The sequence below is a fragment of the Eurosta solidaginis genome, chromosome 4 (assembly GCF_040869045.1).
Source record: "Eurosta solidaginis isolate ZX-2024a chromosome 4, ASM4086904v1, whole genome shotgun sequence".
NCBI classification, from domain to species: Eukaryota; Metazoa; Arthropoda; class Insecta; order Diptera; family Tephritidae; genus Eurosta; species Eurosta solidaginis.
This window is the reverse complement of record NC_090322.1, coordinates 270,319,119-270,339,071: the sequence shown is the minus strand read 5'-3', so window position 1 is coordinate 270,339,071 and position 19,953 is coordinate 270,319,119. Positions and strand designations below refer to the sequence as shown.

The 19,953-nt window shown below is 34.6% G+C and overlaps 1 protein-coding gene across 5 annotated transcripts in view; it reads left to right on the top strand.

Moving 5' to 3' along the window:
• Positions 1 to 12,261, top strand: part of nAChRalpha7 (nicotinic Acetylcholine Receptor alpha7) — a 322,772-nt gene extending 310,511 nt beyond the window's left edge. For 3 of the 5 annotated variants that reach the window (XM_067786137.1, XM_067786133.1, XM_067786134.1), the window contains 6 exons: positions 3,122 to 3,276; positions 3,536 to 3,655; positions 5,745 to 5,907; positions 8,259 to 8,402; positions 8,457 to 8,521; positions 9,637 to 12,261. In XM_067786137.1, the coding sequence (XP_067642238.1) occupies positions 3,122 to 3,276; positions 3,536 to 3,655; positions 5,745 to 5,907; positions 8,259 to 8,402; positions 8,457 to 8,521; positions 9,637 to 9,694 (705 nt within the window). In that variant the 3' untranslated portion in view covers positions 9,695 to 12,261. The remainder of the gene's footprint in view (positions 1 to 3,121; positions 3,277 to 3,535; positions 3,656 to 5,744; positions 5,908 to 8,258; positions 8,403 to 8,456; positions 8,522 to 9,636) is intronic. The other 2 variants (XM_067786135.1, XM_067786136.1) reach the window with 2 other exon arrangements.
• Positions 12,262 to 19,953: the final 7,692 nt, after the last annotated feature.

The window sequence follows — 19,953 nt, the reverse complement described above, 5'->3', positions numbered from 1 at the left end:
ATATATTCACCAAATCACTTGTATGTATGTACATATGTGGCAAATATTATCGCATACACTAACAAGCGATACTAAAGTTTACTCTCAAAAGGCTCAAACAAAATTTTCCCAAAAAAATTGCGTGCGAATAGGAATAATAAAAACACTTATGCAGCTGCCATGTGTCAAATTTGTAGCTAAAGCATCACATAAACACACTCACACACTTACAAGTTATTATACGCTGCTGCTTAGTAACGCTCACAAAAGCCTCAGAAAAAGTTGCTCATACGCAGTGTAGCTCTCGCTTTCATATAAATTATTTTGCAAAAAATTCTTTATTGATATTGCGGGTATTTAGTTCAAAGTTTAAATAACTTTTATTTATTAATTTAATAAAATAAGTTTATCATAATAAGAGAGCATGCACAAACAAAAAAAAACTCAAGACAACAGCTTGTTATACACATGCACACACACACACACAATGAGCATACAAACTGCAAATGTACACACATATATGTGACCCGGTCTATGAAAAGGTGGCTTATGACTCAAAAAAGAAATTGCGAGAAACATCTGTTAAAGATAAACAATGTATTTCTTCAGTTTCTTAGTAGTAGTAATTTTTTTTGAGTCATAAGCCACCTTTTCATAGACCTGGTCACATATATACTTATAAAAATATGTATGAAGAATTCAAGAAAAATTGCGCTTTAACAAAATTTTCGAGTTCGTTTGTTTTTATATATAAAAAACTTTCATTACAATTTCAAAGATTTTTTAAGAAACTCTCTCAAAAATATGTTTTCAATGCATTCACAACTTAACTCACAAGCAGAGTATGTAAATAAAGAAAACTAGTCTACACAAACTCGTAAATTGTTTTGGAATGGTACGAAATAGGAACACTAGAAATGTCAACAGTAAAAATAGGCAAAACAAAAATTTCGATAATAAAAAACTTCGTGTCGCAAAAAATGGTGAAATGTTGTGTAATAGAAGCTCGAGTTTCACGTGTGATTCAATACGTTGTTTATAGCAGTTTTGATCCTGAAATCGAAACGAAGTTAATCATCGGAAAAACTATATTTTGTTCACGAACGGTACTAAAATATATATAGAGCAATACCGAAATAATAAACAAATGCTTTTGAAGTACTCCAGAATTGCTCACAAAAATTTCCGAATGAATTCCGAAAACAATTCAAAATTAATTTCATAATGTTCCTGAAAATAGTTTTTTAATTTACCTAAAATAAACCTGAAATTGTTCCAGAGAACCCAACATTATCCTGAAAGAAGCTCGTATTATAGGTTAGGTTGAACTAGCCGGTCAATAAAGACCTGATATAGACCGAATTGTCAATAGTTTTACCAGAATTTGTTTGACGATCAAACAGAAGAATAACCCCAATCAGATGCCAGAACTTATAGAATATCTCCGTCCTCTTGACAAATACTGCCGTTACTGAGGATACCTAACTTATAAATGATATGTATGAGGATACTCGGACAAGAAAGAAACACGGCGAAAGTTGGCGTAAGGCTAAAAACTTAGTTTTATTAAAATGCATCACTTACTCACTAAACTACTTAACGGTAGTAACTTACAGCTAGGAGAATTTTACATGTGTTATATATATATATATATGTATATATATATATATATATGTATTTACATTCATATCAATAAGCTCATATTATAACATGTACGAAAAAACTTTTCGAACAGGAAATTCCGTGCACACTCTTTAGGTAACTCCTTGTTGTTGTTGAAGCGATAAAGTCACTCCCCGAAGGTTTTAGGGAATGTTGCCGATGCTGATGGATATTTGCCGAATATAGAGCCGGCACTTTCCGGTAACAAACTCCATTAAGGTACATGTCCGATCAACTCGGGAACTATTAAATATGACCACATTAATCCTTCTGAGTCATCCCAACCCCCGCCCCTTAATCCTGTGAGAAACTTTGGGTCGCCAAAGCGTCGCTTCACTACAAGTAGGTGAAGCTGACAATTTGGTTGCAGAAGCTTGGTCTTTAAGTATCTGTTAAATGCCTGGATGGAATACAATTCGACAATTGGCCCATAACATATCTATAACTACTTTGCGACCGTCGTGGTGTGATGGTAGCGCGCTCCGCCTACCACGTCAAAAATCCTGGATTCAAGCCCTAGGAAAAGCAACATCAAAATTTTAGAAACAGATATTTTCGAATAGAAGAACATTTTTCTAAACTAGGTAAGCGCCTTACATTTATTAGTTATTATGGTTTGAACTTAAGTACATAACACTTAAGTATGGACGGAAACGAAGTTTAGCTCCAATTACAGTTTCGTTTTGCATGTGTTTTTGCTGTATTGAGGAAGCAAATGAAACTAAGGTAAAAGTTTAGGTTTGTTTGTTTACATACTCTGGTCACAACAGCTTTTAAAAGCAAATAACTTTTCTTATCTTATTTCTAATATCTGCTTAGTGTAGTAAATATTTGTAAATATAATTTCATAAAAAGTATTTAATAATGTAATTATTTATTAATTTTAAATGATTTTACGGCAAAACAACGTTGCTGAAACTTTTTGCTACTCGAACGTTTACTTCGTTATGGTCCAAACTGCCCGCTATTAATTTCACGCACTTGCTCTTGCGCTCTCGCTCTTGCGCTATCGATATGTCTATATATTCATACTATCCCTGTCTATCTTATCTCTGTATCTTCGCTAACTCTCGATGGTTCTACTCATATACAAATATCAAAATCAAATCAAAAATTGTAACAACAACATGAATACATTGTGTGGATGCATTTTAAACTACGCGCTAACAACAACTACAACATACAAACGCTATTCTGTGACGATACTTTATAAAATATAAATAAATAATATTACAAAACAACAACAACGCTAACTATGTACATATACATATGTAAATTATGCTACAATATAAAATGAACTTTAACACCTTTACGCAATAACAACAAACAAATCAATCTAAAACTAAAACTCAAACGATAAAATAAATACAAAAACTGTACTAAAACGTCAATACCCGCAACACTACTTTTCCCTCTTTCTTGCGCTGTCGCGTTCTCTCTTACACATTTGCTGTCTACCGAGAAATTTGCACAACCCCAGATAAGAGTAATATTCCTTTATTGGTTACCTTGCATATTGCGGATGCAAAGACCCGGACAGGTCGGCTACGAATGCCCACCGCCACCATCGTCATCGAGCTCATCGAATGCCGGCGATAAGAAACATCAAATGCAAAATGTTGAACTGAAAGAAAGGTAATTTTTACAGCTCATGATTCAAGTAGAAATCATTTGTTGTCTTTTATTAAAGCGCTTACTTAATATTCATAATATTTAACAAAAACAAATTTATTGGGATTTAGATTTAAATATAGAATGCGTATGCAATTTCAAATGAGTCGAATATATATATTTGTTTTTTGTGTTTAAATCTGTGTGTATTTTTTTAAATGTGTGTATGTTGTTGCAATGCTTCGTTTTTAGTAAGTAAATTTAATACATTTTATCTCACAAGCAGATCATCGAAATCTTTACTTGCCAATGTGCTGGACATTGACGACGACTTTCGCTGCAATCATCGATGTGCGAGCGCCACGTTGCCACATCAGCCGACTTATTATCGCGCCATGTATAGGTGAGTATAGTAATCATATATATTATTTCTAATTGACGTTTTTATGTACCGGTCCCATTTTCGCTCTTATTTGGAATCCAAATCTATAAAGTTGTGGTTGTAAAGATGAATTAGCAAGCTTTGGGCAATTTTGGTCGTTGTGCTTTTGTTTAGCTATATTTTATTGAAATAATTTTCAAAAATAAACGATTGTGAGCACACAAAGAAATCTACTTGCACTGTGGTACTATTGTGAATATTTGCACTGCATTACCGGCAGTTGGTCTCATACGTCACATGGCAGCGCAAGCTTGTAAGTTTTAATTGATTTATAGAACGGCTGATTTCTGTTGATATTTGATAAGAGACTTTTAGGTTGGATGCGCAAAATGCGCACGGGTACGCCTCGTTTTAAATATCGTCGCAATTGCAGGGTAAAAGCTGCTGCGTCCAGTTTTTAAAACAAAACAAGTTGTTGATTCTAACAAATAGAGGACAGATTTCTCTTTATGGAGTAAAGAGAAAATAATTTGCTATATATTTAAAATTGCTACAAAAATTCGCGAGCTCAGTACATTTTTCAAGTTTAAAAGCAAGGCCCGTATCGTGTGTTACGGTTCGTATCGGAATACATTCTTCACTCAATTTCTAAATATAAAACTGCCAAATTATTTGTGCAAATTATGATAAATTATAAATCCAACTAGTAGATGCAAAGTCTCTTTTTCACACAGTGGCGGATCCACGGGGTGGGGGATCGCCTTGCTTGTGGCTTGGGCAGAGCACACTTAAATTCCAATCCATGTACTCGTTCGAACATATTTTGCTTGGGATTTAATGCATGCTCTTTACCAATTCTTTGCTTCCGGGTTTGAACATCCCAGCGGGTAGTCTGTCATTACCTGGCGCCTTGTGATTTTTAGATGCAATATTGCAATTCGTATTTCCTCATAGTCGGATGATTTATATCTTCGGTGATACAGCTATCGGGGTTATATTTTCCCTCGCTCGCTAGTAATTAGGAGAAGTGTTCCTTCAACAACTTCTGTAAGCACACTCTGTACGTGAGTTACCTGGTCGCCATTATCATTCCCGCAGAAATATGCCCCTTAGGTGGAATTTCCTACCAACCAGCTTCTGTAGCTCTTCGCAACCACACCGTTCTGTCTACGTTTTATCCTTCTAAATAGACGTCTCTCCTTTTTCTTCACCTCACGATACGCAGCATGACCCTATAGCCAGCGTCGTTCTTTTCCGGGGCATTCTTCATACCACCAGTTGTTTTTGAAAGCTTCCTCGAAACCTATTGTGTCAGAAGTAACGATATGTAGTGAGAAAGAAATATTCTGTGATGGTAAAATATATTTTAAGAGCGTACAATTACTAACGTATGCCGAAAATATTCTGATTACTGGCTCCAACAAACGAGCCATGAGTTCTAACTTGTCTGAATTAAATAAAGAACCAAAAAAAAGTGGGTATTGCGGTAAGTTAGGACAAGATGAAGTACATGCTGCCATCCAAGGAAGAAAGAATAGGCGCCCGCGTCTAAGCCGCGGAGAATAACTCTTTCTTTCTTTTCACTGAGCTAGTAATGATAACAGCAGATACCTTAAGCATCCTCTAAATCTTCAATGACCTAAAACACAAAGTTTTAAGTGCGAACTGTTAAGCTATATTAGGTAAAATTAAAAGGAAATTTACCACACTTGTAACTAGCGTTACGTATTTTTGTAAAATTTGAGAGCGTTATTCCCGGTGGCTATCAGTTCAAACTTCGCGCACTCAGCCCTTTCTGTACCGTTTTTTCCTTCCTACAAAGTCGTCTCACTTCCGTTTTCAGCTCACGGTTGCCCTCGCGCACTCTTCTTTTTTGCGTTCGATCTTACGTCACTTCTTGCAGTTGCAAGGCGGCATTCTTCATCATACCAGTTGCTGTTTCGTGGTTCCTCGGTGGCGTTATTCCTCGGTAGGTTTATATCTAACTTTCCGTAAGTTTTTTTTAATGCAAAACACACCAATGACTCCATCGATGACAATATCAAACCGCTCAGTATATCCATGAAAAGTGTAAGAAATATTTATTCACTTCCAAGTATTCCAATTTCAGGCAAGGCGACGATGGCAGCGTTGGTCCGGTGGGTCCCGTTGGTCATGTAGGTCCAGTTGGGGATACGCGAATGCACGAGGCCATGTCACACACGTGCCTCAGCTCATCGGCGGAATATGAATTGGCGCTTATACTCAAAGAGTTGCGATGGATAACAGATCAGGTGAGATGAACAAGTTGAAAAAGAGTTGTAAGCATTTCTCCCTTTATTGATATGCGTAGCATTCCAAATGCCAATAGGTAGTCTCTATCGTTTTTTTTTTCTCCACTTTTTTTTTAGTAGCCCCAACTAATTAACGTTGTGCGAAAAAATCACAAAGATTTTGATGGAGCATTCCACGATTTGTACGTGGCAAATTGTACGTAATTTTACTGTTTTCGACCTTAACTAAATAAAAACTATAAATTTTTTAAGAAAAACGATAGAGTGCAATAGTATTGTTGATAGTACTTGTGTCAATAGTTGGTTAAAATAACAACAAAATTAAAATAATTTTATTCGAAAAAAATATAGTGTAAGAATTGAAGTGTTTGTAGGGGATACGTTCGAAATTCAGTTTTAAAATTTTAATTTTATACATTTAATCTTTGCCCAGTTTACTTCTAGAATAGGAAATTAATGCCCCATTTTAACAGCTAGAGGCTGCAAATTTTTCCAAATGCTTACGTACATAGCATATATTGTTGTCTGAAGAAACCACTGAGATCTGTGGCATATATAGTATATACCCCATATAAACTGTCATTTCTGTCCCCTATTTAACGGCTAGAAGCTCCAAATTTCTTGAAATACTTTCGCTTACGTCATATATTATTGAAATAAGTGATTTATGGTTACTTTATAACTGAAGATGTTTTTGTTGTGGCAATTGCTATAGACGTTGATGATCCTTTGGCGGATATAGATCCGGTACGTTCCGGTAACGCCCCGGGTAGGTGAGGTTAAAAATTTTGGTTGGAGAAGCTATAAATTGCGCTGGAAACGACTTGAAAGGGTTGCGCTACACAACTCCTTGAATCATTTGGGTATTTTAGTCGCCTCTTATGATGGGCATACCTGCCGCGGGTATATTCTAATCCCCCAACCCGCTGGGGTTTTTAACTCAAGATCAGAGATGGTTTTAAAGTGAATTTCCATTCTATTTGTTGACACATTTCTGAGATTTAAACGAAAATGTGGACCAGGCTGGCCCTAGGGGTGGTGATCAAGAGGAAGGGCAAGAGGGAAAGGAAAGTTATACAAAAATCCAGAGTCTCAGAAATAAAAAAGACAAATAAGAGATAGGAATAGTAATTGGAGACTGAAGGAAAGATAAGGGTGAGAGGAAATATAATAAAGAGGGTGTAAGGAAGAGAAAATAAGGTGGGAATAGGTATGAATGGAGATATAAATGGATTAAGTGAGAGGGGTATAGGAAATAGAAGATCCTAAAGAAGGCAAGGAGATCAAGAGAAGTAGAGGGAGGTCGAGGGAGAGGAATTAAGTGGAAGTTAAAGAGAGAAAATCAAGAAAGTGAAAGGAGGAAGATACGTAGGGGCGACAGGGATCAAATATAGAGAAGGGGATGGAGAGGCAAGAATTGACACACAATTTTTTTTGCGTTTCTTTACTGAGAAAGTAAATATATCACATAGAGAAAATTTACCCGGCAGGGGAACGTATCTACCTGTGTTAGTGTTTCCTAGTGGTTTATGAAAACAATGATATCGAAGTCGGCCTGTCAGTTGAAGCAGTTATTCCAAATTTGATATAGAGATTCCATACATGAAGAAATTGAGGTGAGAAAGGTGTCAGTTGAAGCAGTTATTCCAAATTTGATATAGAGATTCCATACATGAAGAAATTGCGGTGAGAAAGGTGAGGGAGTGGAATTGGGAGCGTGAGAAAGGCTAGTATTGGAACTGGAAGCGGACGTGGTAATGGAAGTAAAGTTAGGAGTTGAAGCGGTATTGGAAATGGGACAGTTAGTGGGATGGGGAGTGGTAGTTGGAAGGAATTGGTTCGGGAGTGGTATAGCGATTCCATATATGAAGAAATTGAGGGATGAGAGGTGAGGGAGTTGAAGTGGGAGTGTCAGAAAGACTGGTATTGAAACTGGGCGTGGAGGCTGGAGTGCAGGTGGTAATAGAAGTGGGACTATGAGTTGGCTCTTCTGATGAAAATAGCTCTCATATATATTGAAATATCGTGTTATTCTATGCATAGAAAATATTTGGCATATAAAGGAACGCATGATTACATACCGATATCACCTATTTGCAATTTAAATCTTTCTTTTTGCCAAGACTAGAAGTAGTTCAAGTTTGAAAGCTAATTATATGAAAATTTCCTTCGGTGGTGGTCATCGATTTTTCGATAAACTCAAATTGGTAGAGATTGGTAAATGTCAACGGTTGGTTTAGCTGAAAGCTAAGATCTTACTCCTTAATAATAAAAAAATATTAAAATAAAGCTAAATAAGACATTTGGATTATGTTTAAACAAAAAATCATATTTTCTTGTACTTTTTCTAGCTGAAAAAGGAGGATGAAACGGGCGATGTAACACGCGATTGGAAATTTGCGGCGATGGTAGTCGATCGCTTGTGCCTTATAATTTTCACGCTTTTCACAATAATTGCCACTTTAGCTGTACTCTTCTCGGCACCACATTTCATTGTAAGTATGCAAAGTTTAAGTTACAAATTACACAATTCAAAAATGTTTTTGCAGACGCGATTGTTTCAACTTAGGATGGAGTCAATTTTTTTCAAATTTCAGCGTTTGACTATAAAAAAGTGCAGATCATTTAGCGCGAGACTCGTTGTGAACCTACTAATATAAGCAGGAATGCATATTAACTTAAGTCACACTTGCGCAAAGTGCACCAAATTTTCAGTGCCCAAATAATTTAGATGTGGTGGAAATGTTTTCTAAACCCCTAAGAAATAATAAATTATTTGCAGCTATAGTTCAAAGTTGGCTTAAACATGTCCCGCCAACTTGTGGAAAAATTAAAAAGTAACAGGACGCAAATCGGAAAACATGCTCGGCATTAATATAAAAAAATAAAAATATATGTAAGGTGCGATAACCTCCGAAGAGATTTGAAGCCGAGCTTCTCTTCCAATTTGCGTTGTGCTCCTTTAAATTTTTTCTACAAATTGGCGGGACGGGACCTACTTGTTTTATGCCGACTCCGAATGGCGTGGCAGAGATACACTCGGAATGCTTGCCAAACACTGCCGAGGGGCGACCCCGCTTAGAAAAATGTTCTTCTAATTGAAAAAACTAGTATCTAAAATTTTGATGTTGCTTTTCCTGGGGCGTGAACCCAGATCATTCGGTGTGATAGGCAGAGAATGCTACCATCACACCACGGCGGCCTTAATATAGTCGGAGATAATTCACCAAATAAAAACTTGTTCATTACAGAGTTGTTAACAAATGTATTCCATATGGAGTAATTATTCCTTTGATTGCAGCCCCTGAGGATTTTAATACTCTTTCATTATTCTGGAATAGTGGTATTATTCGAAAAGAGAAATGCTTTCAAATTTGTTTATTCCACGTGAAAATGCAAAAAGGTATAATATGTCCGAAATAACAAAAAGAAATAATGAATAAAAACATTTATTCGTTACTCCAAAAAAAAGGAATAAAGGCTGCAATCCAAAAGTGTTACTCCATGAACGGGAATGCAGAGGCTACATTATGTGCTGATTGCATTCCCTTATAACTCTGTTTCACTACCATTGCATTATTTAGCATTTGGCACTGAAAATTTAGTGCACTATGCCCAACTATGTTTATGTTATGTATATAGTATTATATCAAAAATCTGCACACTAACATAATTACATAAATTCAAATGAATGTAATTCACGTAACATATATTTACTCTCTTTAACAGTTCCCGTAATTTATGTTCAAATTGCAAGAAATCTCGAATATCTGGAGTCTACAACTAAACTATTTGGTGCTGCTGCCGAAAGAAACAGTTTCGCTTGATTTCAAAGGAGAGCTGCCAATAACTGTTAATATGTTTTCAATGCTACAAAAACAACAACGCTTTCGCTTATATACGCGCTTTGTTTAAAAAAAAAAAGTAAAAATATAAAACAAAATGTGCCTCAGTCATTGAACGAAAAATGCAATTTTATGTCAAATATTGCAAACAAATTTGAGTTTTTACACAAAAAACACAAACAATCTGATTGCTGGTGACATCTGCAAAAAAAATGTGTTTAATGTGTACGTATGTATGTAGTGTAAGTTTTCATTAAAATACTTTTTTACGGCTCATTTTACGGCAGTGGACTTCTCGCGAGATTATCGTATCTCGAAGTACTCGTAAATCTCGCGAGCTTCTCGAGATTAACTTAATCGCTGTAAAAAAACAGCCAATGAATCGCTCAAGTTGAATGTGGAGAAGCTCGCGAGCCTTACGAGTAATTCGAGATTCGAGAATCTAGCGGGAAGGCGAGATTCGCGAGAAATCTCTTCTCGAACAAGTTCGAAAAATCGTAAACACTAATTTCAAGCATTTCTGTGTTCTTTTCGAGAACATGCCGGCACTTTTGTAAGCCATTCCAGGATCATTTCGATACAGTATCGTTTCGGCACAGTTCTAGGATAGGTTTCGGGTTTGTGTCTAATAATAAATTTCATGACAATTCGGACCATAAGAGACTCACCTCGAGGCTATTTCGAAATCATATCGGAACTATCTTTCTGTATTGTTCGCAACTGTTTTCGATTGGATTTTATGATTGTTTTTAGGATTAATTCAGGTATAATTGTGCATTATTTTTGGTCTGTTGTCCGTCCGCCACCTAATTTTCACAGCATAGTTTGCCTTCAATGTTTAAAAAACCAAAAGTGTATATTTGCATTTTTCCGATTTTGAAATTTTCAATAAAATCCAAATAAATCCATAGTTGGGATAAAGTGTAGCGAAGAATGTTTTAGCAATAAAGAAATTGTGATAACAGAAAATCAAAACAAAAATAGCAATAAATTTGAACAATTGCGTCTTACGTATATACGTACAAACATACATAGCTGTGTATAATATGTGCATGTGAACAGTGAATCTATAAACAAAACAAAAATATATATAATATAAAATTGCTTATTAGATAAACTACGCAAAAAAGCTGTAAATTTCGAAATGAAATAACAAAAAAAAAAAAAAAAACAAATGCTGTTATCATTTGGAAAATTTCAAAAAAGTGCTAAGGTTTAAACAGACCCTACGATTAAAAAAATAATTCCATTATCTTTTGCAAATTTCCCTTATTCATACGAACTCAGTTGCTATTGTGAATACAACAAATAACACACGATAATTAGATTTAAAAAAATTATGTAAAATAATATCGAAAAAGTATAAAGTTAACTATTTTATAAAGTAGCCGAAAGGTATAGTTACATATACATACATATATATAATTATGTATTCATAGTATTTAGTATTTAGTTAATATTTAGCGAATGTAATGTTATATACAATAATAATAACAATAATAACAAAAACTAAAGCAAAATCATTCGAAAAATCGAATAACTTAAATTAAAGCAAAATTAATAAAAAAAAAAAATTACACACATACATACATACATACATATTATTAATTTTACTTATATGAAATTTAGCAATATAAGTCGTTGAATTACATGCGTAGCCAAATTGTAAATTACAAAATGTTTTGATGCAATTTAAACAGCAAAAAGTTAACAAAAATTCGTGCGTAGACATTAAAACGTAAAAGAATATATCAATAAAATTAATTTATAAAAACAAAAAACTACAGCGAGAAAAACTAGAAAATTATTAAAATTGCATACACAAATAAACAGATGTAAATACATCAATAATTATGCATCGCAGCATACGCATACTAACATAGTTACATACACACCTACTAAATCCATAGAAATACATATATTAGCGCGCTATCGGAACAATAAGCTTACAATATTTTTCCACTAAGGCTCACGACCGAGTGGAAGCGAGAAGCATTGCTATAATATAGAGATAGAAAGCTACACAAATTATTTCTTATGAGAAATTTTAAAAGATGTCTGAAACGATTGAAGCTTGTAAAATATATGAAAAATAAAATTGCTTCTCGCCTAGCATAGCTTATAACGAGCACTCTGTCGTCAGCCCAACTCCTTATTCTAAGCTAGTAGCAACATTCTTTATACCGGTAACGAAAATGACAAAAAAAAATTCATATTCTGATTGCGGAACAAAAAAGGTGGTAACGTCTCGTTACCACGCAAAATTGCACGTGTTTGCTAAATATTTGATTAAAAAAAGTAAAAACATAAAAAAAGTGCATCCATGTTAATGTACAAGAATTTATTATTTGACAGTTTAACCGTGTAGGCCGAATTGCTGTTACATGAATTGGTAACGATTTTCGGTTACATAATACTGGATAATACTTCGGTAAAAAATTTACCGGTAACGTTCTCAATAAGTCCGTAAAAAGCGATAATATCATTGTGGATAGGACAAGTGTGATAACTTCTGCATAGACGTCAAAATAAAAACAGATCACCTGATTTTTGGATAAGATATCCCACTTGTTTTATCCACAATGGATAATATTGTACAAAAACCGTATTTGAATTACATATGTATGAGCTCATGCTAGATTATATTAGGGTATGATATTTTTTGGACAGTACATATATTTTGTTTCGAGACCGTTACAGGAACTTTTCTAAACTGTTTTGGAACACTCTAGGAATCTTTTTAGAAAAATATATCGAGCTATTTATATACCATTTCGAGTGGGCCTATGGCCGACCTATTGGAAAAACTCGTACTTATGGTGTAATATCCCTCCGCCCTCCGACAAGCTTTTATTTTCAGATTTCGTGCCTTTACGAAGACCACATTGCGAAATAATCTTGCTGCAGTCCAAATTATATGTTACAATGCGCATTACCGTTGATGATGGTCATTAATAAACTTCCAAAACGGTTAGATAATGCAGAAGTCAAAATCAAACTTCATTCTTCATAAAATGCAAATTTCTACCAACATCAGGGAGCTTGATGGATGAGTCATTTCAGGATTTACACACAAAGCAGGGTATTCGGCATTGGGAAAGTCACAAACGCAGAAGATCTTTCAAGTGAATGCAGGGCATCGTCCGCCTGGCCTAATGGACGATTAGAAAAAAAGTTTTTCCAAGGAGTGGTTCAGGCAATAACTGTTCCTAGTCACGAGAGGGACACCGAAGCTTGTTAAATTTTCGATTTGCTAATGTCTACTATTTTCATACGATATGACTCATATAAGAGGAGATTAGAAAAGCTGCCCGTGCGCGTTATCTCTTCCAAATTAACCTCCGTACACTTTGTTCTCTGTTTTCGAAGTCTTCGCGAAAAAAAAACTCCGAAAAAGTACAAGTTTGATAATAAATCGTTTCCCCACACCAACCGAATGTGAAATCAGCATGTTCCATAAATGTAGTAATATAATGATTTGAACCGGTCTGCGAGAGCATGAACATGTCCACCCAAATGAGTTCCACCTCAAATGGCTCAGCCCTTCTTGCTTAGGGCGCATTTCCCTGTTTTTTTAGTTTTATTTTCGAAACATTTCGGTCTTAAGAAACTCTATGGGTCGACTATACATTAAGGGACCAGGGCGAGGGGGTTGGTAGTGGTGGGAGGGGGTCGGGATGACTCCCCTTTTCTAAAAACACCACCCCCATCCACAGGAGGCTTATAGTTTGATCACAATTTAATATTAAAGTTACCAAAACAATGCAAGAAAACGCAGTGAATTGAGCAAAAATGTTGCTACCAGACTTCAAAATATGTATAAATAAAAAACGACTCCATCTATTTTAATAAAAAGCGCCGCTGGCAAAAATGTGGAATAAAAATTCGCGCGATTTTCTTTTTTTCCGTAAATTAAATAAATGGAGTTGATGAAAAAGCTCCATTTTCCTCGTTGGTACTATTTAAAAATTTTTCATTCGTTGGAACAATCTAAAGCATCTGGTAGCACCATGCAAGCAGTGAATTAGATAAAATGGCTGTATGCTTGTGTTCGCGGAAAGTAAACAAATATATTATTCAGTTTTACAATAATACGTAAATTTAAACAAATGAAAATAGTTGTTTGTGGTTTTATAAACATTATAAAGTGTACTTATGTATAAAATTTTGTGAAAGTGTTCGTATGTAGATAAAAAGTGATAGTTATACTATGGTAACTTTAACAACTAATTTCTAGTAAATTGTTAATAGCAATTAAAAATTACTCACTGTTTCTCGTTATGGAACTCCCTGAGAACCTATGCGCAAAATTTCAAAGTTCAAACCCCTTTGGTTTACGAATAAAACCAATTGGTCCTTAATGTATAGCCGACCCCACTCTATATTTCAATCCAATTTCCTTCTGAGCTCTGAAGTTATTTTCAAATGGTTTTGACGGCCAAATGAGCTGTAGCCCCTTAAATTATGCAATGAAAAGATGCTATGTGTAAAAGAACGCAGTGCCTAGAAGGGCATCTGAAAGAATTATGAAAACTTTTAAGATCCTATCAATTCTAAGGATTACTTGTCAAATAACCAAGTTTAAATTAAAGAACATTTCGACTATCAAAACGGTAAAAAACAAAATAAATTAACTGAAACCGATTGCATAAGTTTTGTTTTGCGAGCCTTCTTCCAATGTCGGCCGACGATTTGAACGTTGAAACAATAATAAATCTAAAAAACGGTACACCCTAATGTATGAGTACATAGAAACACTTTTCACTAGAATTAAATTTCAGTTTTGATTTATGTAACATGCTTATTCACATGAACATCAAATAACTTAATAAACAATAATTATAATTGAAAATTCACGACAATGGTGCGTTCCATATAAAATGTGATTAAACTGGAAAAATTGAAATTTTATTAATTTCTTAATCTTAACCATTTGTATGCCAAAAATATTTATGCAGGCCATATATCGAGCCCCAACAGCAATTTTAGTGTAACCAACAATACAAAATTTTATAGGAGAAAATGTTTAAAGTGCCATGACATAGTTTTAAGGAAAAAATGGGATCGCACCTTAAACACTTTTCTTGTAATATGTTATATTTGTTGGATACACTTATGTTACGGTGAGGCATCGATATATTCCAATAAATTTGCAATCATAATAGCAAAACCTTGCATTTGAATTGAGTCAATAACGATAAACAATAAAATTTACGATCACTGAATCTTAGCATAGTTTTAGGCGCTGAATCAATAAATTAAACTAATGACATAGTAAATAATTATTTAAAAATAACTTTAAAATAAAAACAATGATATGTGTCACATTGACATGCTTTTGTAACGAAAAAAAAATTATATATGTACGCATATAAAAACAGCTAGTTACATTCACCTTCGTACATACATACATGCATGCATGCAATCGTACTTAAATACTATTAAGAAATAAGCTTTTAGTTAATTGTATAGAGATTTAACAAAATAAATTAATAAACTATTAATAAATTGAAATTGATAAATTATTTACAATGCGGTTTATGCATACATATATACATACATGCATAGAAATATTGGTACATAAATACATATACCTGTTTATTAGGGTATGCCATTTTAATGCGATATTTGTATTATTTATTATTACTTATGAAATTCTGTTAAATAATTAAATGGAATTTTGAAAAATGCTTACAAGAATCATTTTTATACAAACTAATTTTTTTGTAATCAAACATTTTTTTGGTAAAGAATGACAACATCAAATTTTCTAGGCTATTTCACCCCCATCCCCTAGTTCCATGAAGATCTTCGGGTCGCAAGAGCCTCACTTGCTAAATATGTGTTTGATACATTCATATTTGTAACAGGACTCCTTAGTCAGGTTGAAAATTGGGTTGCGGAAGCTCTGAAACTGTAAAGCTTTTTTTTGCCTTGCAGGAAAAGGAGCATCGCATTGCTAGATTAGATATGGTTTAAGTGGTCGGTCCGTGAGGACCTTATATAGACTGAATGAGTCCCTAGTGCTACCAGAAGTCTGCTCAACGAGCAAACTGAATAACCTCATCAGAGAACAGGCCCTATGTTATAAAATTACTTCGTCCTCTTAACGAATATTAGAAGCTTTCTAGGACCTATGCTATTTGTTGTTTGTATATGTGCCACTGCTAATATCTGAAGTCTTGGCCTGGCGAACACAGGGTATGAGCACAAAACGTGCTCAAACCTTTCTCCCCTTCAATCCGCAGTTCCCACATCTGCTATCACTCACAATGCCTGATTTTAAAGCATGAGACACCAAAAAACAGTGTCCAGTTAGAGTACCCATCATGAGCCTACAGTAACTTTTTATAAATAATATGTGTGACTTTGTCAGTGTAAGGTTGTAAGACCTGCACATGATCTTCGACACTTTGCAGTCCCGCACTTGACTTCAGGCCTGGTGGATCAGGTGCTTGGACGATCATGTGTAGCTCTCGTATTTTTTTAATCTTGCCCAAGCTGATTCGACTCATCCGTTTTTTCATTTCCATTTATTCTCATATGCCCAGGGAACCGATAAAGATGTATACATCTCCCTATCCCGTTGACTTCTATAACTCTAACACACTTTTAGATGTTAAGTTATGATAGATTATAGCTTAAATTGCTGCTTGCCTGTAAATGTGAAAGTTGACGCGCCTGCCTATCTAACTGGTCACAAGGGCTGCCAAAATTTGAGCTGTTGCAGCTTTGCTGTTCAGCAATATATTGGGCCATCTAAAAGGATTAAGAAGATGTCTAAATTTTATCATTCATTTTAAAACTTTTCAACTTAGTGTTCTCATACCCGGCAACCCCTATTAAAAAAATGTGTTTTTGGCTCTCATACTATTTAGGCCACTTGCTTGAAAGTACTTGTGTCAGACTGCAAGGCCTGCATGGATTTCTGCCTAAATAAATAATAGTTTAAAAAAACTAAAAAACACGCTTTTATAGCTAACCGAACTAAAAAATAGAAAATAATTTTCAATTAAAAAGAGTTTATATAACAGTAGTAGAAGGTTAAACAATCATTTATAGTTAAATAAAATAAAATTATAATAAAATTTAGGTTATTAACAGAATAATTCAATTCACAGTAAAAAGCGTGGGGTGCTTGATATTGAATGTTACAATCATTCTATTGGCAACTATCTGAGAGGAAGGTATGAAATGTAGTCAAATGCATCCCACGCTTTTTAATCTGAATTAAATTATTCTGTTAATAACCTAATTTTATTATAATTTTACTTTATTTAACTATAAATGATTGTTTGACCTTCTACTACTGTTATATAAACTCTTTTTAATTGAAAATTATTTTCTATTTTTTAGTTCGGTTAGCCATAAAAGCGTGTTTTTTTAGTTTTTTTAAACCGCCAAGAATAGGGGGTACGTTCTCAGCATTTAGCGATCAAGTCAAGTATTTGGGAGTCATTCTGGATAGGAAGCTATTATGGAGTGACCATATAGTGGAGCGATCCAAGAAGGCAGCAGCAGAGCTGTTCACCTGCAAGAGGGCAATTGGCACCTCCTTGGGATTCTCCCCTAAGGTGTCCTACTGGATTTACACAGCCATTGTGCGCCCGATTCTTCTTTATGGTGCCTTGGTCTGGTGGCCTGCACTAGCTAAAAGTACCTATCTTAAAATGCTTCAAAAGGTGCAACGGAGTTCGGAGCTCTGCATTAACGGGGCTCTCGGCTCCACTTCAGATTCCGTTACATACATACATGGATAAATAGATACATAGATGGATAGATGCCAAGCTAAAAAATAATGTTAGAAAGGGCTCCAGTATGCTCTTTCGTAGATGTGCCATTCATCCAATTCTATCATTAATAAAGGAATGCGTTTTTCGCATTGTGGGCAAGGTTTCAAATCTATGGCCATTTGGGGTGGTCATAAGTTCAATTGACCTTATGTCCGTTAACCTTATGTCACCCCACCATCACAATATTGCATTGTCATCGAGCCTTGATACGTGTGCAAAGTTTCAATCAAACTTATGGCCTTTCAATGTGGTAATAAGGCCAATTAACCTTATGGCCGTTGACCTTATGTCACCACACCATCACATTAATGCATTGTCATCGAGCCTTGATACGCGTGCAAAGTTTCAATCAAACTTATGGCCATTCAAAGTGGTAATAAGGCCAATGGACCTTATGACCTCATGTCACCGCACCATCACATTAATGCATTGTCATCGAGCCTTTATACGTGTGCAAAGTTTCAATCAAACTTAAGGCCATTCAAAGTGGTAATAAGGCCAATTGACCTTATGGCCGTTGACCTTATGTCACCACACCACCATATTAATGCATTGTCATCGGTCCTTGATGCGTATGCAAAGTTTCAAATTAATCAGACTTATAGAAACCGGTGAAAATTAAGCTCAAAGATTCCGTTACATACATAGATACAGGCCAAGCTAATAAAAGCGTGTTAAAAATAGTAAGGGAGCAACCCATTGGTATCGATTTCGTGAAGTCGACGAAACTTTGTAGACCTCTTCTTATATTGGACAAAAAAGCAAGACTTAATAATAACGAGATACAGGGCCTTAAGCGTTTTATATTTCTCTCATACGTACATAAGGATCGATTTTTTTTTCTTTATTTTCAATTGTATTTATAAATATACTTATTGGTGCTTTCCGTAGGATTTTTCTGTAGTTTTCAAGGAACATTGGGGATGCGCGAAACAAATATTTTTCCATCAGAAAACTTAAAATTTTGCTTAATTTATTTATAAATTTTTTTTTTTTTTTTTCAAAACACGCAATTAAACTTTTGTTTAAGCTGCAAATAAAGCTAAATTTTTATTGCCAAATCAAAATTAACACAAAACTATTATGCGAAAAAGTGGAAAACGTAATTAAAATAAAAAGTAGACTCTCTTGTTTTTTTGCTATTCTGTACGCGAATTTAATATATTTTTACATAAAGTGAGTGAACACGAAATATCGTCTTATAAAGCATACCCTAATCTAATTCAATGCTACTCGGAATATTTATACCTAGCAAATATTTCCAGAGCGCTCAAAGTTTATTGAGCGAATGAGAGTCCTAATTATGAGACTTAATGAATTTACAAATATATGTCGTAGATGAATTATGTATGAGTCACATATGATTCTTAAATAGATCTCTCTCACTTGAGCCTAAATTCCGACCGAAGGCAGAATCAATTTTTCCTTATCGATCAACTAATCAGCCGATACTGAATTAGAAGCCGATGGCTTACCTTTAGTTAAAATAACCCGATTCTGTTAACAAAATATACTTATAGCTTTTTTTAAGCTAAAATTCTAGACTCCTTTTTTATATGTGATTCTAACAAGTGAAAAAAAAAAAGCAGTTAACATTTTCAAACATAAATTTTTGTAAAAATCAACTTACATTTGTGCACGAGTATGTGTGAAAAAATAACTAAATTGGCTTCTTTCTCACAAATGAAACTTTCCTCACTTTAAGCATTCTACTATAAGTGAGTTACCTACTCTCCCCCAAAATTTACCAGCTAATGATTGCAATGAGAAATACAAGGTTGTAAGTATGGAAACTTTTAGTTGAAAGAAAATTTCAGTATTAAGTGCAATTTTAAAAGCTTACACTTCAAAATCGCATGCAAAGAAAATGATTTTACTAATATAAGGAGAAAAATCCTTAGATCTGCAGTTTACCTTCTAATTACCGCCAAGCAATATACTTAAAATTACTTAAAGCCCCGTCACATAAAATTTTTGATGCAGCTCGTGCGCTGACAGATGAGTAGACTGCAGGTATTATTTGCATTTGGAGCGACAAATAGCGCATCCGCAGCGCCATCTGACATGCAAGATTAGTCAAATCTCAACTTTGTTGCAAGCAGAGCATAGGAAAAAGAATAAGACATTCGTTTTGGCTAAGGGTGCTTTCACTTTATAAGTGTAATACTTTTTCCAACTCGTTGATACTTTCCTAACATTCTTCACAATTAAAAACTGCATTTTAAAAAATTAATAGGAGACTAAATATGTTAGCAAATATTTTTATTGTATAGTGATATTGTTTATAACAGTGCTTCGCGTAATTTTTTTATATGAATAATGAAGTTCTTTTATATTTACAATCGCATCATCTTCCGCGATTGTGACAATGTTCGCTTTTGTATCAAAGCTCATGAACATGACAAAGT